At 39.1% G+C, this 24,070-nt stretch overlaps 1 protein-coding gene across 1 annotated transcript; it reads right to left on the reverse strand.

Moving 5' to 3' along the window:
- Positions 1–18,284, reverse strand: sertad2b (SERTA domain containing 2b). The gene is made up of 2 exons (XM_077496013.1): positions 17,717–18,284; positions 1–4,535 (listed from the first exon to the last, which is right to left on the reverse strand). The coding sequence occupies exon 2, from the start codon at positions 4,529–4,531 to the stop codon at positions 3,419–3,421; it is 1,113 nt and encodes a 370-aa protein (XP_077352139.1). The 5' UTR covers positions 4,532–4,535; positions 17,717–18,284; the 3' UTR covers positions 1–3,418.
- Positions 18,285–24,070: the final 5,786 nt, after the last annotated feature.

Genomic DNA, 24,070 nt, shown 5'->3' on the forward strand with positions numbered 1-24,070 from the left:
TGTTTGTTTACTGTTTATTGTGTGTTTGTGTGTGTGTATATATTTATGTTCATATTTATAAAATTACAAAAGTAAGACTTTCAAATTCATAGTCATCAGTTTATCTCATATATATTTTTTTCTCTTACAGAGAGACAGAGAAAGAGAGTTTTGTGTTCTATTGAATAGAACAAGGCACAACTCAAAGTTCTGTGAAAATACAGCCTCTGGAGGAACTCAGCCTCGACTCGGGTCAGTCCATCCCAGGCAGTCGTGCCGTGTCGCACGCTTGAACAGCACTGAACAAATTCAGTAAGGAAAAACTGATCCGTGAAGTCCCAGGAGCTCATTTGTCGTCCATACAACTACGTACATAACTTTTGGCATTGAGGCATCTATGACAAGCTTTGGAATCTTGATATCTGAAGGTTGCAGATGTTTTGTTGTTGTTGTTTTTGCGTACTGCTGCATAACCAACTGGGAAACCATGAACACAAGAGTATAAAAGACATAAAAAGGAACACACACAAAAAAAAGACCCATGTATACAAAATCAATTCCACACTCAGATACAATCCTATCTGGAGCAGGGTACATTCTGACTACATAATCTGTACACATTATTTACAATCCAAAGGTTCACTTCAAATTAAAATAAATATATTTACACAGAGCAGAAAAAAAGAATAAATAACTTCATTGGCAGAGAAAAACACCACTAACCAACTTATAAAATAGGGACAGAAACCTGATGCAGTTGTGTATAAAAACGAGAAGTGGTGTTGATATTTTCGATACTGCAGGTGACAAAAGGCAGACTGGGAACGTCGCTGCTCTGCTTTCGCTTTTGGCTAACAGTAAGATGAGCACATCGCATCCCAACAGCCACTACGACCGCTTGAACACAATCGCTCCCTTGACAGCCTCGGTTTCTATTCATACTATACTATATCAGTCGATACAGCAAGTGTGCTGGGGTTCGAAAAGAAACTAACAGTAAAAAAATGAAAGCGGCACTTAGCAATGAGTTTTTAGCGCAATACTCCAGAAAATAATTAGCGTGTACTTTGCAGTTGCACAAAGGAAATTCAGCAGTCGCCAGTTGCTAAGTGTTGCACTTCTTCAGGCTTTCATTCTCTTCTGGCAAACAAGCAGAATGCTAAAAACATGGCAGCTAGAAGGCAGCTTGCTGGGGAAACTACAGAATAATATAGTTCCTTGATTAGGGAGGAGAACACAAAAACGAATGGCTACATTGTGGACAAAGAGAGTCAAAACAATATCGGATTATAGAAACGGACATATTAGAGAAACTGGATTGCTTGTGTACAAATAGTGGGCTCTGTAGTGTACCTTTCAACCTATCACATATGAAATTAAGCAATAAAGTAAATCTTGGAAGCTGCCCCTCTTCAAAAATGTTTGAGCAAGTTGTTCTGAATTTTGATATGTAACTTGGTTTGGTTAGCTCTAGTGTGCACTTGATTTGGTTAAGTGTGAACGGCCGTCATCCGCTCCCAAGACAACCAGCTCTGCTTGAAAAGGTATTTTGTTGGGCAAATTGGGAGTTTTGTCATATAATACATCATAAACGCAACTGTGACTTTATGCATATACTGTATACTGGCCAGCTTAACTAGACTAAAGTGAACGCTTAAGCGAATGAAAGTACAGATGTGAACACAGCCGAAATGATTGCCTGAATTGATTTTTTTTGCTACATACTTATGATAGACAGGAAATTACCGCATTTCCTCACATAGTGGTTGGGGTTATGAATCATATTAATTTCCGATACCGCTTTTCCTCATTAGGCTTGTGAGTGAGTTGTGGCGTATCCCAGCTGACTTTGGACAAGAGGCGGCGTACACCCTGGACTGGTTGTCAGCCAACTGCAGCACACTTATACATTCATTGTAATAATAATTTGCTGATATGATCATTTCTCACAAACAAATGATACAATAAGAAGACAAAGACTTTTATTAAGTGGGGAGACCACTATTTGAGGAAATACGGTACTTCCGAATCTTTTCACGTTTTGGCTTTTTTTGTGACACTGACATTGGCAAAGTTGTAATTAACACAAGTTAAGTTTTTTTGTGAGGCAAAACTAATGCTTTGCTTTACGGCCACAATTGTGCAACAACAGAGGCACCACTTTGAAAGTGATGACTGGACAGATTTAGCCCTCCAGGAATTGTGTATGTTTTTCTTAAACATGCAGTGTGTTTGGGGTAAACCTCAAAATGGTGCTGCACAATATAATGACGTGAGTAAAACCCTGAGATTTAGTGAATATGGGCTTCTATTCTGAACACAACAGTTTGTGCAAATAGACTTTGTGTAATACTGTACGCTGTGCTGTAATTTGTCTGTCACTCTACTTACTAAATCTGCTGCTAAACAAACAAACAAACAAACAAAAGAAGGCGTATCTACAAGTACGCGTATGTAAGGATATTATTGAGTCGTGACATTGCCACGGCGGCTTTGCCTGCAATACGTGACAGCTGATTTGTTTACAGTTCTCGTGCATGTCTGTTTTGGTTGGACTTTAGAGCGCTTCTCCACCTGAACGGAGAACAAGATTCTGCAACTGTTTCGAATGTAAACACAACAAACTCTATTCACAATTCTGCTGCAAAGCCCAGCATATAAAAAAGCTGGAATAAAATAACATCCCCAAGTTGGTAAAGTCAGACCTGAACTGTGATCATCGTCACATGACTGCTCTGAAGAGTATCAGAAATATTAACAAAGATTGATGAATAAGTAGCGGACATTTTCCTTTAAACATGAAAGCATCTGTAATTTAAAAAAAAAAAAAAGACAATGAAATTATTATTATTTGATCATGAGGAAATCCATCACTAAGTGAACAGTAAATTTAATAAATTAAGTTAGAAGACACGATAAAACCAAACAAGAATTGAGTAAGTGGTCATTTTCTTTTGGAAGGCACTCATCTCCTAAAAGATACACACATACATTCAGTGTGCACGTGTGCATGTTTGTGTATTTCTGCATTTTCTATCACATAAATTTCTGTGCCAGTGAGGATCGTCCTTGGATTTGATGGGAGAAAAACAAAAAATCCTCTGCGACATGTTGAGGGCTATGGCTTAGGTCAGTGTTACAGATCAGAATTAGGATTCCGTTCATATTAGGGTATTAATTCCTTGGAGGTCCTCACCAGTATCGAAATGTAAACCGATTTGGACCTTTGCTTTCCCATAATTTCATTTCTGTTTTTGGAAAGGTGAGGACAGTCTATGCACAGTGTTGAAGTAGTCGTAGTAGTAATAGTTGTCTCAATATGACAACTGAAAATTACAATTGCAAACTTTAAAACCACAAAATGAAAAACAACAAGCAGAAAAACAAATCCCAGATCTGCCTAAAATAATCGTTTCAGTCTCTTGTCTGTCCCTGCTTGTCATGAACCGACCAACACTTCCATGATGTGATCAAGTTCTGTCAGATCAATTTTGAAAGGCTGATTTGCGGAAACTTGGGGGGCGGGGCCGCTGTACGGAGACGCCAGCGATTTGAGGAGGTCGTCCGCCGTCACCACCGGTGGCATCTTGGCCAGGCCGGCACCGCTGACCGCCCCCGCCGTTACGCAGGGATCAAAATCGTACATGGACGTGTCGATGTCGGCGAAGAGGACGTCGTCCAGGGCCAGGTCTGTGAGAAACCCGGACGGCGCGGAAGGGGGGGACTGCGGGGGGCAAATGTCAACCGGGGCAACCTCGGTACAGGAGCCTTCCGCTAGCGAGACGCTAGCCGCTTCACTTTTCCAGCCCGACGTTCTGCGGTCTTTTGCTGGGCCCAAGAGTGCAGGTGACAAGGCCTCTAAGTGGGGGGTCGTGGGAGCGAGGGAGGTAGTTACTGTCATCGAATTGGCTGCTGCTGTCCTAGTTATGACCGCAGGAGGACATAAGTCCATGCCGCTCACATCAGAGATGACGGCGGACGTCTGACCGTGCGGCGGGGGAGGCGACAGAGGAGGAGTGGGCGGGGACGCCGCGCCAAAGGACGAATCGGCGCCGTCGTCCTCCAGCAAAGACGCCGGCGTGAGGCAGGTGTCCAACAGCGGCGGGCAGGCGGGAGGCGCCGACGGGTGTGGCGAAGGCGGCGGAATGATCGTGGGCATCAGCAGGGCGGAAGGTGAGGATGCCTGGGCCGTCAGAACGCCGAAAGAGGGCGGGGCCTCGCGGAAGCCCTCGTCCATGGGGTCGTCGGGCGGCGGCGACGGCGGCAGGAGCAACGGCCGCGAGGAGCCTTCGCGCTTGAGTTCGTCCTGGATGCGGCGCAGCATGTTGTTGATGAGGACGCGGCGCTCCAGGCTGGGCTCGCTCAGCGGCCGCTGGCTGTACAGCTTCATGAGGGAGATGTTGAAGATGGTCTGCCGCTGGAGGGTGTATGACACCTTGGACAGGCCCTCGGGCCCGAGGCCTGATCCTCCGCCCGCCGACGCCGCCAGCGTTTTGCCTTCCAGCACCCCTTCATCCTCGTCCAGTTTTCGCTTGGCACCTTTACTGAACATAAATCTGAAACGCAAAGAGAAAAACAACATACTGGATTATGGACAGATGACTTTTTAATTGCTATGCAAATATCAGGAGTGCCTGCAAGTGTGAAATTAAGTCCAAAGGTACCTTCATTCATTTACTGATGTAATGATATTTTAATGCATGTTTGTTGAAAGTTTTAACTTGGGGCAAAAAAGCGAGTTGGAGTTGGATTTGTAGCTTTTGCAAACATCTTTATATGTATTTTCAGGTTAGCGATTTATTAGCATTGCATTTGATTAGTTTATTTACAATAGCTTGTGGTAGTTTACAAATTATTTAGATCGTAATTTTCACTGAGCAAAAGTCTAGTTGGGGGGTTAGTTGCACCTTAAAGGTGGTAAGGCAAACCGTTTTGGATTTTTCATTATTTTTTTTGGGGGGGGGGACAGAGAGAGAGAGAGAGAAAGAGAGAGACAGAGAGAGAGAGAGAGAGAGAGAGAGAAATAAACACCAATCACTGGTTAACAAACAGTAATCAGGGGGATACATGTTTTTATAATACACAGTAATGTAAAATTAAAAAAAAATCAGATTAGTCGAATAATTGACAGATTAATCGATTCTAAAAAGTATTAATAAGTAATTATAATAAAATTATTAATAACTATCCAACAATGCAGAACACCGTGTCACAGTGTCACAAGTTCACACGTGGATAGATAATATAACAATACATACAGGTATATTAATAATGTTTATCCTCAATGAAAAACGAATAACAGTATTTACTGAGTCGCTTACTATAGTGATAAAATAAGTGTGTTGTTCTTTGTTTATGTCTGCATGCCTGTACAGTATTATACCACCTACTGTTGGTCACCAGAAGGAGCAGTACAATGAATTGGATGACAATTTGCAGCATAAACTCATGATGCACAAACAGTTAAATTATTTTAGATTTTATTGAACTGATTTACTACTTTGTTTACATAAAGTACAATATTGTATAGAGTGCTTTTTTTCCCCACAATGTTATGTTTTTTGAGGTCAGGTTGTTCCATTCATTTCAATGGGGAAATATGATATGAGATATGAGCGTTTTGAGTTACAAGTGTGGTTGTGCAAATTGAACTCATTTCAAGGCGTCACTGCACAAGTGCACAGTGTTTCATGCAGCTGCTTTGAGGCATCAGGTTTATTACAACATCAGATTTAATAAAGCATGCTTTTCAACCAAAGAGCAGATGAAATGGGAGCCTTTTTGCTCAAGACTGGGGCCCAACACATACGCACACGCGTGTTATGTAATCGCAGTGTTCCCTGCTGTAGCACAGGATCATAGGCCACATTTTAAGCCAAACCCCTTCCACCCTCCTGCTTTGCGAATACAGCACAGAGCCGCTCAGTGTGCAAGACATACCGACACACAATAATACGTCAGAGTCGCAGAATATTCACAAGTGCAACTATTCAAGCGGTTTGAAATACTTTTACTGTCTGATTGGACACAAGCTGGGGGAAAAAAATGAGACAAGAGTGGAAGAGCGAAAACAGGCATCACTGCAGTAGGTTTGATTCTAATCCAGGCTGACAGGCTCATAGAGCCAGCCGCTATACATACACACACACACAGGAAGTGTGAGCTGCAGGCCCAGTCACCATGACTGGTTGGTTGCCATGACAAACAGAGTCAGCTGGGAATTCACCCAAAGAGATGACAAAGAACGAAATGGTGGTGGGGGTTGCTTAGGGGTATGAAGGAAGAGAGGGAGGTGGAAGAGGAGGAGGAAAAGAAGGTGGAGTCAAAGGTAGGAGCGGAAGGAGTGACATTTCACAGCGCAACTGTCCAGCGAACAAGACGGCAAAATATTCATTCAACTTACTACCTGACCATGCAAGTAAGTCAGCAAGGTGGTGAACGAACTTGCACGGCAAATTACAATGGTTTTAAAAGAACTCAGACTTCATTCATTAAACACACGTTGACCTAAACATTTAGTCTTAATGAAATTTTTTTTTAAAAACACTCCACTTGCTAATGAATGTTAGATTATACTGTATATATAAAGAAGTCAGAATACTCTTGGAGGTTATGTTAGATAGTCTTAAAGGCCATACATACAACCTGTATTGCTAAATTTATACCCTTTGACAGCATCATTTAAAACCAAGCATCATTATCTTTGTAAAGACAGAACAAAAGGTTTTATGGGTTTTTTTTTATCTGTGTGATTTTGGGGTTGGGAATTTGGGATGCCTCAAAAGTTGAAAAAGAAAAAGAAAGAAAATTGAACAGTTGTGATGCTTGCTGTAATGCAAGATATGATCACGTGTTGCAAAACAATTTACCTTACACGATCTCATTTGGGAAAAACATTTACAAAAGGATTCAATGTGATTGTCTTTTTCTTTTCCTTTTGTTTTGGTGACACCTCTTCAAGCCACGCGTCATGCATGACATCACACTACAAATTATTGAGCAAGACCTCAGTACCTCACAGGTCTTCCACTAAGCAAGCAATTCATTCTACAATTTCCATGAGTCTTTCTTGGAATATGAATTAAGCAGCAACATCCACCCATTTTTATCCATCTCAGGGGGCAGCCATTTTGCGTTGTCGACTGAAAATGACAGAAATAACCATCGTCACGGCTCACTTGTGTTTTGGGTTTTGTCATGTGATGTTCGCAATCTGAGCACTTCGGCACTGTGATGTAATTTTTAGAAAATGTCCATCCCCTGATATAGATAAAAACAGGTGGATAACTGCCAAAATGTTTCGTTAAAATAGGATCATAATGGCCCGTGGAGGGTCTATTGAAAGGCTGATTGACTTGTAGAGTCACTTTATGGTGGTTACTCTTAATGAGAATAAACTAATCTTCTTTGGTGTCGAGATACATTCCACAAAATAAGGTTCTAGTTGAGAAGAACATTAAAGAGTGAGCGACGGAGTTTCAAAGCAGTTTGCGTGTGTGTGATTGAGAGTCGAAGCAGCTGCGCTTGTGTGCCTCTCTGACTCATGTCAGTGTGTTTGGACTCAAAGTCATACAGTTACGCACACAGTGTACACGGCTGACATACCAGAGCTGCCCCACCCCTTACATTCCACTTCAGTGTCCTCCTCTTCCCTTTCCGTCTGCCCCACCTCTCCACTACTCTGCTTTTCTTTTCCATTCTTTTTCATCCCATGCCTCATCCTCTCAAACTTATTTCCCCACTTACAGGTTCAGAGCCAAGTGACACTTTATGGTACAAGCAGGCTAGGGGAGTAACGGAATACATGTACCAGCGTTAAGTAATCAGGATACAAAACAATGTTGGTCTTCGCGCGGTTGGTTTCAAAAGTGAGTGTAAGGGAACGGATGGTGGCTGTTTTGTGTCATATTCATTCACTGGAGCCAAATTCATTCCTTTTAAAGAACATTTCCAAAGAAATGTGTGAGCTGTCAAAACCATCCTGACTACTTGTTACCATGCAGCAGGCTATACATAGGCCCTTGTAGGGCCCTAAACCCGAAACACTTAAATAAATATTTCACTAATTGCCATCATCACAAATCACCCACAACTTTACTAGTTAAAAGCCATATTTGCAATATTATCCACTAAACTTGTCAATCAATCAATCAATCAATCAATCAATCAATCCATCCATCCATCCATCCATCCATCCATCCATCCGTCCGTGAAGGGACAGTCTGAAAACAGATTCCCTTCAAATGGACTTCTGTCTATCGCTGTCTGCAGCATGGTGCACACGTTTTTAGCATGTCTGTCACACAGTTCTTGTGCTTTGCTCAGAAACCATGCATATTCAAAGTCCATACATCAAAAAAGACCAGACAAATATAGAAATATATGTTGTACTGATTTCTCTCTCTCTCTCTCTCTCTCTCATATTTAGTATTGGAGTAACCCGAAAGTACCGATAATTACAAGTTACAGTACTTTATTATGACATTTTTATTACATTACTCGCTACATTTCTAACAGGTACGTAAACAAGTAGGCTAACAATCTGAATATGTTTTTAACTCATTCACTCCCAGCCATTATCACTGAAGCAACACCCTTTGCTCCCAGCTGTTTTACTGGATTTTTCACAGAATATTGTGTTATATTGCTGTAAAAAAAAAAAAAAAACATAGAACATACCAAAACGAAGATTTGAGTCTCTTCTGTTATGGGGGAGGCGGGGGGAGTATATTTCTATCTGTTTCTGTTTTGCAGCAATTAGCACTAGAATGCTTCTAGATTTCATCAATATTCAAATTCCTGGTGGAAACACTGGCAAAAAGCTTGTTGCAACTGGCTGATCTTTTATACTCTGCTGTCACCCGCTGGCCGTTTTTTTTTTTTTTGTAATAACTTACATTGCTTTAAGCCACCTCTTCATGTCAGAGGCTGCATCAAGTCTTCTGTATGCTGTTGCATTAAAAAAATAAATAAAATAAAATAAAAAATAACCTGTAAATGCATTTTTGGGAGTGGATGTTTTTGGCTTTGAATGAGTTAAAGTAACCCTGCATACCAGAGATGAATACCACAGAAGGAAAAAGAGTGATCATTATGTATCAAATACTGCAATATAAAACTGAGATGTGTTCTTCATTCAGGGTCTGACTACTCTTACTTTACTTCAAATAACTTCAAGAGTTTTTCGTGTGGGACATAAACTCAAAGTGCTCATGCAGGGTTGCCATTATGTCATCTTCTTATCGACAACTTAATCCCTTATTTTTAAGGAGGAACTGTTCAAAGAATCAAATGCTCTAGTTAAATGTATCACATGCAGCTTAAAAAAAAACAAAAACAAAAAAAACACACAAGATAATTGTTCCTAACACTGAACGCAAGTAACTTACCGAAGTAACGTTTTGGGGATGGCACGGTGTGCTATTGAACTAAGTAGACTTGGATGCTTCCTGTAGCATGGGATTGTGGGAAAATGTAATACACTGAAGGCTCGCAACTCAAAATTCTGTTGTCAGTATTGTGAGCAAAATTTGAACTAACACGGCAGTCTGTTCGTATGAATGACTTTGTAGCTGTAAGCAAGCTAAAAATCTGCGTTTCTGAAAATGTGTGTCTGAACAAGCCGTTCTAATTTTTGACACACTATGACTCAAGTGAATTAATTTACATAATGACTCCACCACAAAAAATTCTCAAAGATCCACAATTTTTAACGATGGCCCCGCACTGAAACTATTATATCACACCAAAAGTGGAAAGCGGTGCACACTGTTAGCATACGTTAGCATTAGCTAACAGTGTTATCATCTCAGTTATTTTCTGATAACGGGAATACACAGCTGTTGATGTTGGGGCGGTAGTTTTAGCATTTGGCTCCGCTGGATGTTCCATGTATCGGTTCGGTACACACATTGACTGAGAATCTTGAGGGATGCCCACTTTTTTTTCTTCATGCTACGTTTTTACGTTGCAGCCCATAGCTACAAAAGTTACACTTGGAAGTAGCTCTGCAGTACATGAGTAATGACTAATTGGGTATGCTGTAATTTTTTTTGTCTTTTATGTATTTTGACCAAATAATATTAAATACTTGTTATTAAGACACCTGAGAAATTTGTTAAATGTGTTAAACACTGTGGGCAAGAGCCAGGGTACATCCTTGACTGGTTTACAGTCAATCACAGCGCACATTCAAACCAAACTACCATTCAAACTGACAGGTACGTAGTTTTACTTTCTGACATTCACACCAAAGTACAATTAGAGTCTTCAAGTAACCAATGAACTTTTTTTTTTTTAATGAGGCAGGAAGTAGTGGTGGGCGGATTGATCCAAATATCGATATTATCGATACCAAGTCAGTATCGGTATAGGTACTATAATACCGATCTTAGATTCAGTTTGGTTCTTTTACGCACTGCTGCAGTTTAGTCAAACAGATAACAGGCATGTCACCGTACACTCCACTTCTGTCAGAGCAGGCACAGGCAGACTTGCTCGTGCTATCCTTCCTTCCCCCGTGTTTTGATCGTGTGACTGCCATCACATGATTTAGCATCTCATCCTTGAATTAGATTGCCTGAACACATACAATATTGAACTTGAAAAATAATTTGTTTTGTATGTTGTTTTATGTTATGTATTTGTTGCTGAATGATAATCTTTAGCATCTTGTTTGATTAGGTAAAAACCAAAAAAAATCCACAAAAGAAGTGCAATCAAGGTCGATTTTTTATTTTTTTTTATTAGTTATTTTTTCTTGTATTTATAGTTTCTGAACAGTATATGAAATATAATTTGTTTAAATTTGTTTTCCTATGATCACTTTGTGCACTTTGTTTAAGAAAGTAAACAAAAAAAAACGTATTTATATACTTACTATATATATATATAATGAATATATAATCAGAATAATAATATCTGACATCACCAAGTATTGGAGTAACAGAAAATTTAGTCAAGTAAGGCAAAATGAATTGCACCACTTGGCAGCAACAAGCAGTGGTGATGTCAACTCAGACCTGCATTCACATTCCACACAAAACTCCACATGGATCAGTCACATGTAGGTCCTTGATTTTATTTCATTTTGAAATGTCCATCCCTGTGCAACACAATGGAACAAATATTGGGTTGCAATATTTTGTATTATGTTTCAATTTTGCATATACACACAAATCTCCTTAAACATCCTGATAAAAACCCAGCAGCTGGCTTTGGACTGGAAATTTTATGACAACAATACAGTATTGAAAAGTCTTAACAACTGTGCTCAGATCTTTAGGTGAAAAGTGGCCACTTCATGATTGTTTAAACAACATGCGTACACATCCATACTTAAGTGCGTGCAGTCAGAGTGAGTGTTTGAATGTGTTGTGCAGTAGTGCAGTGCAAGTGGATGGACTCTGCAGTGATATTATGATCCTGAAACCGGATACCCTGGTTTCCATGCCTGTGCTACAAATCCACCCCTCCCCCTCGCGTATACAGGGCTATTTCAGGTTCTGGATGCACAAAGTAAAGATAGACTGACACACACATCCGCGACACTACTGCAGGTAGTCGAACGCAGCAATAGCACAACACAGTGTGTAGTAGAAGAACACATTCAGTGGCACATTCAGTCATGACTTTGCTCAAACTGCCCTGCTTTGCACTCTGACATGCAGATCAACACATGACGACGACACTGTGCGTGCCTTCGTGCGTGACCAAGATGCACAGTGGTCCTCATAAACGCATTCCAGACAAAACCAGAGGTTGAGCAACTTGTAGTTGTCTCCTGAACAGATCCAGTCCAAGTATAGTGTTTGAATATACAGTAAAATACAGTTAAGTGCTGTCTTGACTTGAGAGATTAGTCGTTCCGTGATGCGTGACCATGCTCGCAGGGATGTAACGATTAGGGGTGTGCAAATAAATAAAAAATAAAAAAAAATTCTTATAAGAGTCGCGATTCTCATTTACTACAATTCAAAATCTATACAAAATGTCCCAAAAGCGATTTTTATTCTGCCTTTCCCTTGTTTGTGTGTGTGCCTTTATGGGGAGCACGGTTCATGTTGTACACGATTTGGCCATATAGGGGCAGTGTAGTTCCGCGTGTACTGTTTGATACACTGTTAAGTTGTAGCCACATTAGAGAGTAGAAGAAAAAAAAAAGTCACAATGAGGTTATTGCAAGTTGGGTTTTTTTGCAGCGTAGGAAGAGCATATGCCAGTGAGTAATGTTAAGATGCTCCTCTGTATACATTCCTGAAGCGTTTTGTATGTATAGCTGTTCTTTTGAGTGATAAAAGTGCTGCGAGTATCACGCTAATTAGCATTAGCGAGTCGATGGCAAAAAAAAAAAAAAAGTACAATTAAATAAACGAGCTATTACATGTAAATGTCTTATCTAAAGAATGCTAATTAGCTGAGGTCATAATTATATATATAAGGTAGTTCATATAGTACAAGCAACATTAACCTCAGTGTACATGATCTATAATTAAAACTCATTCACTGCCTTTGACAAGTATACTTGTCAATTGTATTTTTTAGAGCGGTGCTAAATGGGGGCGAATCTGAGCATGCTCCACTGTAAATATCAAACTTGGAAACAACTTTACTGATGCCCAACCACCGGTAGATGACATCATTGCCCCATTTTATAGGAAATAAACACAGTTTCAGAGTCCATGGGAGAAATGGCTGTATTTTGGCAAACCTACATTTTTCTGCTGTCAATTATAAAAGAACGGGACGGGACAAAAATTAGGGAGTCTATTCTGTTATTTGGTAGATTCGGTTTATATATAATTATTGAATGTAATATCACGTGAGTATTGGAAATGTAAAAATTTTCTATAATGACTGGCAGTGAATGAGTTAAAACACTTAATGAGGCACTTGCTAAAACCTACACAGATTGTGAATAGAGTCAATTTGTGGAGGAACTCAAACGTTACATTCGTTGCTTTCAAATTTCATTTTCATTACATATCATACAAATATTTGTGGTCATTTGCTGTTAAAAATAACATTTGCAAAAACACTCCCGGGCCAAACATTTACCATATGAAATGGCTAATAAATAATCACACAAAACAAAAAAATTCATTCAAAAATTAATACAGAACTACAACTGGTTTATCTGAAGAAAAAACATTAATGTATGTATGTATTACGCAATAGGAATGCATTTAAACATAAATGCAGTAGTGCATGAGAATGAGGTAGGTGAGCAGTAGGTAAAATTATATGCATTGACATTTGCCAACCTTAACTAAAAATAAATAAATAAATTGAAATCAAATAGACAAAAGTGCATACAGGTTTACAGAATCACTGGTATTGGAACAACCCTTGTAGGTGCGTGGCGGGTTATGCAGTTTCCCATGATCTGGACGGGCCGTGAAGGCACACAGACTTTAGTTTTTGTTTTGTTTTTAAATAAGCTACGCATGTAGACAGTAACTGTGGCATTAAAGAGTTATTAGTTCACTGCTTGGCTTGATCATTTCACAAACGCTACAGTATTAATGCTTTGACTGCACTGGGCATTGTAAAGATTTCTCTAAAAAATTAAAAATAAAATAAAATAACTTATGACACGGAGTCTCGATACCCCAATAATGTCTTGTAAGTCGAGGTACAGTTGCAATTCCATTGATGCAGACTTTACCTGGACCATATTTGAGTTCTTTGCTTGTGCATCTGTGTGCATGCGTATATGTGCGCACGTGTTTGTTTCTGTCTCACGTTATGATATCATTCACATGACAGAGGTCAGCTGTGTATCAGACAGCCGTATTCACAACACCACAGCATCTTGTATAATGACAGGCTTTGTTACAAAGCACTACAGTTCCTACCAGACATCCTGCAGAATCCCATTCACGTGGACACAGTGGACACTATGCTCACGAGTGAATAAAAAATTAAGTTACAACAGAATTTGCATTTGTTTGTCTGTATGCTAGTGTCAATAAAAATGCACATTTGCTAACCACTCATTCACCGTACTGCCTATTTTGAAATTGGGTTGAGGGTTTGAATCTGGGCTCCGAACTTCCTGTGTAGAGTTTGCGTGTGACTGTGGTATTGTGTGCGTTTTCTCTATATTGTCCTTAGGTGTGAATTTAATTGCATTAATCATTTTTTTGTCTATATGTTCCCTGTGATTGGCTGCTGACCAGTCCAGGGTGTACCCCGCCTCTCGCCCAAAGTCAGCTGGGTTAGTCTCAAGCACATTCAGAACCCTACCGAAGATTAGCGATATAGAAAATGGATGGATGCATAGATTTCAAAAAGGATTGGACACGTTTTAAGTAAGAACTACTTTTTTTTCCCTCTTAAACCAATTATCAACACAACAAAGCAAGCTAGTTGTACTTAACAAAATGCTTCAGTGTCCGATTAAGGCAGAAAGCTCACGGCGCACCATGTGTACTGTATATTAACGCTGAACAATGAAAAGTGTTTTCCAAAATGACATTCATCACAATAATTGCGGCCACAAGCACTAAAGCCTTTCTTTCCCTAAACACACATTATGTGAATAAAGCAAAAAGAGAGGGGAGCAGATTTAGGTCAGCAGACGTGTCTGCATGCTGTGGAGCACTTCTCTCTTCCTTGGTAGCCTCTGGTGGGATAAAACACAGCTTGACACTTCCAGCAACAGCCCCAGGAACTACTGAAATCTACAACCTCAATCTGTCTGCCTCACGACTGCAGTAAACTCACCATACTACTCGAGTGACTTAGCATGTCCGTACACCTGTTTTTACTAGTTCAGTGTAACTGTTTTAATATTTCAGTATACCTATCTGCAGTATATGGCCGTATCGCTCAGTCTACCACTGCAGCATACCTGCTATACACCTGTGTCATTACAGCTGTACATTTTGCTTTTACTGCAGGATGCCTTTTTCATTTCACTCTCTCTCCATTGTGGTATCCTTGCTTTGATTTTGTAGCGTCTCTTTAAGTGTAATCTTCCTTTACTAGTCTACTAAAGCAGTGGTTCTCAAATGGGGGTACGTGAAGGCACTCCAGGGGGTACATGAGATTTTAAAATATATTTACAATTTATATGTAAATATTTCTAAAACACATATATATATATATATATACATATACATATACATATATATATATATATATATACATATATATATATATATATATATATATATATATATATATATATATTAGGGGTGTGAATTGCCTAGTACCTGACAATTCGATTCGTATCACGATTCACAGGTCACGATTCGATTCGATACCGATTAATCCCGATACGAATTTATAAGTCGATTGTTGCGATTTTTTTCATTCAAATTTAGAAAATACTAATCAGTAAGCTTGTAGAGTGTAAGATTTATATGAAAATGTATTATTTATTTCTCTGAAATTTCAGTCTTATAGAGGTTGTAATCTGTTTCATGTTTGAACAGCATTAAAATAAAATATTAAGGCTTAATGTTCCGTTCATATAACATTCTTCCATGCTCAAGATGTGAATCCTAAAAAATAAAAAAAAAATAAAAAATAAAAAAAAATCGATTCTGCCGATTATTGAATCGATTCGAGAATCGCGCGATGTAGTATCGCGATATATCACCGAATCGATTTTTTTAACACCCCTAATATATATATATATATATATATATATATATATATATATATATATATATATATATATATATATATATATATATATATATATATATATATATACATAAGTTCATAAAATCAATTTTACATTCAGTAGGCAATTGAATTTCAGTGTCCGAAAACCAGCAATTCCCCCATACCAGAATGGTTTGACCCAACTTGTCATATGTCACCTGGAATCACCTGTCAATCCCTTGAAAACTTTATTTAAACTTCAGTTCATTGTTTCGTTTTTAGAACAGAGCTTTACTCTGATTCCAAAAGATGAAACTTTAGGTTGATAATAATCTGTATGTCCACAAATCTTTTATATTTATTTATTCTTTTTTTTTTTAATTGTATATTTTTAGTTCCAATTAGTTCAAGAGACCACATAAATACAAATAGAGTTCCACAGTTGAATTATAAATCGGACAATGATGGCACAGCACTCATTTTTAATTTTTGTTTATTTTTAGTTTTTTCTTCAATAAGAAATGCTTTGCGCTGGTTTAGGGGTACTTAGCTGAAAAAAAATATTTCACAGGGGGTACATCACTGAAAAAAGGTTGAGAACCACTGCACTAAAGTATGTCAGCAAGCATTAAAACTGCAGTATACTGTACAGTACATTCCTTACTACTGCAGTATACCTACTATTGCAGACATTATGTACATACAGTTCTACCATATTGCCCTGTTTAATACATCTGCACAGGCATCATGTTTTGTTTTGTTTTTAACTTTTCTCTCATCAATCATCACTCGCAGCAATACAAGACTGTTGTATGAGTGGCAACAGGTGGACACACATAATAATTGTATGATGGAAGAACATTTAATTGTTCTGCCTATATATTAGTATACTATATGTTGCTGACATAGATGAATGAATACATTTATAACTGGTAAACACACATTTTCAGACAAATTAACTATTGTAAAATTTCCTGCAGCATCCCTAACAATCTATTATGGAACACTAGTCTGCCACAGCACCCTGGTTGGGGAATCATGATCACTTTAAAGCCTCGTAAATGGAAAATAATAAAATGTCACACCTATATTCTTCTAAAAGTAAAGACGGAAGCGTTAAATGATTTATTCTAATCTTGTTTAACGTTTGCTATTTTCCAAACATTGTTCCTTGTTATAGTGCTGAACTAGACCATTGGCAAAAAGAGGAAATGTTTTAGTAAGAACACTTTTAAGCTCGGAGCAGATTAATTTAACACATATGTAAATAAACTATTGAAGCTTCAAGATCCAAGCTTTATACTTCACAGACCGGCTGCTATAAAATGAAAACTTTCACTGCTCTGGCCACAAAAGAAAAGTATTCCACACACTATACATAACGTGCACTTCTGTTCTGGAACGTGAGCTGCATGAAGAAGACATGCACTCCATTGACTCTCCTGCAGCACCTCCAATTGTTGAAGTCGTCATCACACACACCTCGCCAACTGAAAGGGTGCTTCAGTGCTCTGGTGGGATTCTCCTGCAGACAGACCTTTGACACGACCTTATGTGACGCTTGACAATCAGCCTGTTAGTCAGTCAGTCAGTCAGTGAAGTGGAGCTCCAGTCATTCTGGCAGGCTGCTGTGTTGTGGTGCACGTTACAAAACAGTGCCCCCCTCCATAGACTGACACTGTCCCACTGAATCGACTTAAAACACTTCACGCTACAACACTGTAGTGACCACAATGCTACAATGGGCATTAAAAGGGTGCACTTGTAAAAGGTTATGATCGTTAACGTGTCGCTGGTGCCAAATTACAAACAGTACGGTAACTGGAAAAGTTCAAACACTTCTCTCTGTGATAAACTGCAAAGCGGCGGCGGTTGCCTCGGCTGTCTACTGTTAAGAGTATTGAAACAGAAGGACGACTTCAGTATAGATGGGGAAGACATTTAATATGATAACTTTCTTCCCTTTCATCAGTGACAACTACAACAAATACGACAGCATTCGTTCCCGTGTCTTTTACTCAGTACAAATACTGTACAGTATGTATACGCTCTCTCTACAGTACAGTACGTAGAGCTTGGCGTGTACGTTTAATACCAATTTGAAGTGAGATAAGTGTCTTACCAGATTCAGGTCCGCCGGAGCTTGGAAGAGAAACATTGGGGTATTTAAACAGTCCACTCGACAAGGGGAAAAACAAGGCGTCCTCGCTGCCGGAGACTCTGTCACACAATGGCGCTGATAGGAGCGAGAAACTGCCTCGCTAGTCGGAACGCTGCTGCCTTCACGGACTGTCGGAGAAACTTGGAAAAGCGGCTACACCGACTGATTCGTGACGTTTGACGCCAGACTCTAAGATCCCCAGCCTGATATATTAAATGTACAATTAACGATAAATATACTCACCAATGTCCAAACACGAGACATACAGCAGAAAAAGATAAGTAACAAATAGGCAGTTAATTGGCAGACACCTTCTTCATTGTGCTATCATTATGTGATGTGTTTGTGGGGATATGTTTGAATTAACATTTTCCATCAACCTCAGTACCCATCACTTTTGCTACACATCTTTTGTGGAATTTTAAGAGAAAATTGTGAAGCCACAGTTCGGGCAAATACTACCCATACTTGCTTTTATAGCACATTTCTTTTACTTTACTTTGCGGTTTGTTATTTATTTAAAAAAAAAAATAATAATAAAATAAATAAAAATAATTAAAAAAAAAAAAGCAAAAACAAAAAAACATTGTACAGCAGCTTACTGTACTTTTGTCAATATCCGCTGGCTTCCTTGACTGACACATGAGGACAGGACGAGATGGCAGAGCAGCAGCAGCTGCCCTGTGACGCAATTACATTTACTCCACCCCCAATTCCACCCATTCCACCCCAGTGCGTTTTAAACTGCCTATTACTATTACTATAACTATGATGTATTTTGTGTTATTGATGTGGCCACTGTGGTGCCAGTAAATCACATTCCATATTAGCAGATGGCAGGTGACCATAAACTTGCAGATAGGCAGTTGTCTGCCTGTATAGACAAAACAGCAGTGGGGCATTATGGTGCACAAGATGGGGCAACTGAAAGTGTTTGTGCACTTACTACCCCCCACTGCACATTCACAGTTGTGCTGCTGCACTCACAGCAACAATGCTGATCTCCATATTTGTCCAGACAGGGTGTCTACACTCAGGACAGACTTTGACCAAGACTGTTGTCACAAGGATTTCTACTTTTTATTGATCAGGACATTTGGAACAGTCGTCTATGTTCAGTGGCATCTGAATTATAATTACTGGTTAGAATCTCTGCAATCAATGATTGTGTGTCCTTATTGAACAAACAAGAGGTTAAAAACTGTTGGCTATATGGCAACATATGTGAAAAGTGACACTTTGTAGAAAAAAATACAAACATTTTACAAACTGTGCAGCTCATACTAAAAATAAAAGTTCATAAAAGTTACACAACAAAGCCACATTATCATCGTACTACATCCAAGTTCCTTCAACGGCATGCAACCCAATGCCACAAATATTTGGAAGCTGCATAGCAGCTAAAGTTATCGCTGAAATTCGATTATATAAAAAATGTTTTTCCTTCCTTTCTTTGCACTTTGTGGAAGCCCAAACAACGATTAAATAATTTCTTACACACAAACTTTGCACAAGCCAGGCTTGAATAACAGATATATACACTACTGTACTTTATTAATCCTCTGCGAGAACGTTAAGACTTAAGCAATAAGAATATTAGCATTTAACCATTTAAGGACTGTTGTGGTGACTAAATACAAGCCATCTAACCCATTGTACCCATCTAACCATTATTTCTTTACAAGTGTTTACCAACTTTTCAACCAAGGCACATGTTTTATGATTAAAAAGACCACCACCAAACAAAATATGACAAAAAGTATAAACTCAATTCAGGATTTTCCATCATGCTTTGTTGCTGTTACTAGTAACAGTTGTGATTGTGTTTTGGCTCTTTGATGTGTTATTTTTGTAAGGTTTAATATTGTTATATTATTTATTGTAGTTGATTGACAATGAGACAGTCAACATAAGATAACATTGATATTCTTTATTTACGTGAGATTTTGAAACAATGTGTGGGCTCCTACCTGCTGATTCATGGCCCACCGGGAATTGTCCCGCCCCTCCCGGTGTCCCTGTCCATGCTTGGGTGGATACACAGGTTAATTGTACAATTTGCCATCTACTGAAACAGCATTTAATTGTACAGCCTGTCACTATGTTGCTGGAATAGAGATGTGAGCAAGGGTATTTGCATCTTTTATAAAAAAAAAAAAAAAAAAAAAAAAAAAAAAAAAAGGAGGATTGTCTGCTATCATGTATGGGGACGGGTTTTTTTTGTTTGTTTTTTTGTTTTTTTTTTACATTTATCCTAAAATAACTAACTAGTTCATTGTGCGCTCTTCATAACCTCCAAATCTTGTATTTCTAGTTCTATTATTTTGAATGGGAAAAATTTGCTTCCCTATCCAAACAATGGCTTCTGTCGGCTTTATAATATATGATTTAAATGATTTGATATTTTTTTCTTAATCACTAATTGGAAAGCTTTGTAACTGGTAAAAAAAAATTCAAGCAAGCAACTCTGATCAGACAATTTTCTGAATTTGATACTACCAAATGACTAACCTAGAATCGGATTTTATTACAGTGCTCATCCCTCTGGACTTCAAGCCAAGTCATGAATGCCGAGCAGCGAGGAGGAATGGCTCTAAATAAAGATTTCAGGTCAAAAACAGGAAATGGCTCAGTGAGCAGAGAGGGCAGGGCTATAGCAACACCAACTGGAGCGCTGTACCCACAACATCCCTCCCTCCTTTTAGCTTGATTTTTCTCGCTCTTCTTTTATCTCCCTCTTGGTGACAAATCCGGTTGCTCCTCTTTCTTGCTTTTTCTCTTTTCCCTGCCTCGGTCCAAAAGTATTTGGACAATGATTGTTTTTGTACATTTTCACCACCATCAAGATGTGATTGAAGTGACTTCCAGATTAGGCAGTAAAGGCATTTTACATCTTTATCTTATCTTATCTTATCTTATCTTATCTTATCTTATCTTATCTTATCTTATCTTATCTTATCTTATCTTATCTTATCTTAATATTTACAGGTATACATACAGGTATAATTAATCATTTATCTTGTTATTTCGGGCACGGACATCGGGGACAGTGCCGCTGGATTGGTAGACCGACAAGGTGGTGTTGCCTTCGTTAAGAAGGTGGACTCGAGTGTGTATTCTAACTACACAGGGATTACACTTCTCAACCATCCCGGTAAAATATATTTAGGGTTTCAGGAGAGGTGGGTCAGTTGAATCTAAGATTCAGGAGCAGCAGAGTGGTTTCTATCCTGGACGTCTAACGGTGCCAAACCCTCAGCAGGGTCATGATGCCTAAGTAGTCTAAATGACCTTTGTAGACTTCGAGAAAGTGTCAGGAAGCACTGTGGTGGGTGCTCCAGTAATTTGGGGTACCGGGCCTCACCAATATTTGAAATCCTCATAAGACTAGAGTCAGAGTTTGGTCTGCATTGCTGGCAGTAAATCAGTCGTTGCCCAATAAAGGTTGCCCTTTGTCACCAATTCTGTTCATAACAAAATAGACAGACTGGAATCCGGCACAATGCATGTCATATCTCTGCACAGAGGCAGGTTAGACCCAGTGTTGGTAATTCCGCATATGAGCGCAGGCCAGTGGATCGGCAAGAGGGGAGTGTGGTCACAGCTGACTTCACTTCTGGACAATAAACGTATCTCCTTTCATTCCCTCTAAATTCAGCATGCCAGTCAGACACAGTAGAAGCAAATCTTGGCCATTTTTTGGGAACTTCGATACTGCCGGGCTTCTCTGCATAGGCTGTTGCCCTGGATAAGAAGAAGAAGATGGATGGATGGATGGATGGATGGATGGATGGATGGATGTACTTTACAACCGTTAGGCGTTCCCACCCACCAGCAATAGACTGACAAGAGAGTCATGTTGTAAATAGCTGCACATCTGTGCAATGTAGGCGACCATTGTGAAGACTTGGCAGATGTGAAAAACATAGTACACAAAGAACCCATTATTTTCAAATGTAAGAATTTATCATAACATTGGATATATATGTATCTATTTTTTAATGATCTGATTCACTTTTGAGTAACATTTTAACATAAACAAAGAATCAAATCAAAACAGCTGTGTGTGCTGCAAGATTTTGGTAGTATGTGTGAAGATGACCAAATAATCATATGCTATAAAACAGGGTGTGTCATAGCTCAGCATTGAGAGAGAGGTTGGGGGTGGAAAGGAGAAGGAGGGGCTGAGAGTCCGGCTGGGGTGAACAACAAGGGGAGTTTCGGGGTTGTCCCCCAAACCACCCATCTGTTTTTATTCCCACTCGCTCTCTCTTTTCTATTGATACACTCCATCTTACTACGCTAGGTCGGTACACATACTGTAAACAAAAAACACCGGAAAGTATGAGTTCTAATGTTTTTTTTGTTTGTTTTTTAAGACTACTGTATTTTCCCTATTAACCTATGAACAAAATACATACAACAGACATAGCAACAAATAACTACCGTAACTGCACATTTTAGGATCCCTTACTGTCATACAGTGTATGCGGATGTTACCTACGCCCGCGAGTTCGCGACCTAATTGAGGATGAGCGGTTCAGGAGATTTTTTTTTAAGTGTTCTAATAGGTACACAGTTGTCATTACTTCTTGTGCTTTCAAGGTGAATTCTTTGCAGCGTGCATTCCGTTCTTCTTTTCCATCTGGACTTAGGCTCGCATTAGCCACATTGTATCGTATGTTACCCTTCCATTGTGGCATCGCAGAAAAACATACCAAAAAGCCGTTGTCAAAGTCAACTCACAGACTCACAGTGCTTAAGTCTCACGTGACATCATACAACAAAAATAGTAATTAAAAAGATGACAGCTTTTACCTCAACAATCTCGTAAATTGGGGCATGCACAAATCAAGGTGCCACAGCATTTTAATTTTCATCACTTTTCTAGCTCTACTGCACAAATGCACACCTGCTTCCAAGTCCCCCTTTCTGTTGAAAGCAATTGATGATCAGCAGGGAACTAATAAGCATGTGGATGACTGAGCAGAAGAAATGGTTCAGGAAAAAAAAAATCTTTGCAATATGCTTTATGTGCTCACGCACACATAATACAACACATGCATGGAACAACAATCAAGCCAGCCATTTCAAGAGGCTGACATTTTACCCAGCACCACCTGCTGCTGAAATTGCCGTCAAAGTGCCTTCGGGCTCGCATTGTGAACATCACCAGAAAACAGGTGAGCCATCTCACTGTTCCAATTGTAAGACATTGATGGACAGCTATGCCATTTTTTTGTGTGTGATTTTTCTCACACCTAGGGTTTCATGTACCATCATTCACTCTATTTGATCCCTATTGATTAGCATTTCTCGTCTGTGATTTGTTGGTTGCTTATTGGGTTTTGAATTGATCTCAGTGTTGAAAAATCAGCCAGCACTGCGACAAAGCTTATAGTAAACTTGTCATGCCAAAGTGATCACATGCATACTGTGGAGCTATGCCAGCATTGGTGAGCCCTGATTAAATAAGCATCATGAAATAAAATGTTGCTATGGTGTTGCAAACAAAGCCTGTGATTCTCCTGCTGCCCGAGGCATATGAACTGCTGTCAACTTTCAAAGCAGACACAAGTAGGGCTATGTTAAGTTTATGTAAGATCTTTTTTACGTTAGCTTGGGCAGATGTCAAAGCTGTATGTATATGCACTTCCTGCTCAATAGACTTACATAGTGAAGCTCCGTTTATTATTAGTAGATACATTCATTCCACAACCACCCGCGAAAAACCATATAGTCTTTATTTTAATAGTTTTCCAGCTCACTTTAAACCATACGTCTCAAATGCCGGTCCTGGAGGGCCGCAGTCCTGCATGTTTTAGATGTTTCCCTCCTCCAATACACCTGATTCAAATGATCAAGATCATTATTAGGCTCCTCCAGAGCTTGCTAACGAGCTGATCATTTGAATCAGGCGAAACTCCGGTTTGAGACATGTGCAACACATTTAAAATTATTTCAAAACACTTTAAGTGATTAAAACACAGTTTTAATGTATTCCTAGGACAAATATATGAATAGTGCTTTATATTTTCACTCTTTCCACAACTTTTTTGTTCTCCAAATGAGAGGCAAAGCTTGCAAACTTGAAGCTGTTTATTTCTCACTCCCAGCTGAAGAAAACACATTAAATAAAAAAGAAAAAAATCTTACCTAAACACAAAAATGTGCAACCAATTCCGCTAGCTTAAAGCTAACATACAACATGAGAAAACGTCATAGACATATGAGCATCGATGCCACTTTAACACACACTGAGCAGCATCGCATACAACATGGCATAACGACACAGGCATATATAGTACAGTATAT

Source organism: Festucalex cinctus, chromosome 14, assembly GCF_051991245.1.
Source record: "Festucalex cinctus isolate MCC-2025b chromosome 14, RoL_Fcin_1.0, whole genome shotgun sequence".
Lineage (NCBI taxonomy): Eukaryota > Metazoa > Chordata > Actinopteri > Syngnathiformes > Syngnathidae > Festucalex > Festucalex cinctus.

What these genes read in the sequence shown, in the direction of transcription:
- sertad2b (XM_077496013.1), bottom strand. Translation starts at nt 4,531, where the DNA reads ATGTTCAGTAAAGGTGCCAAGCGAAAACTGGACGAGGATGAAGGGGTG.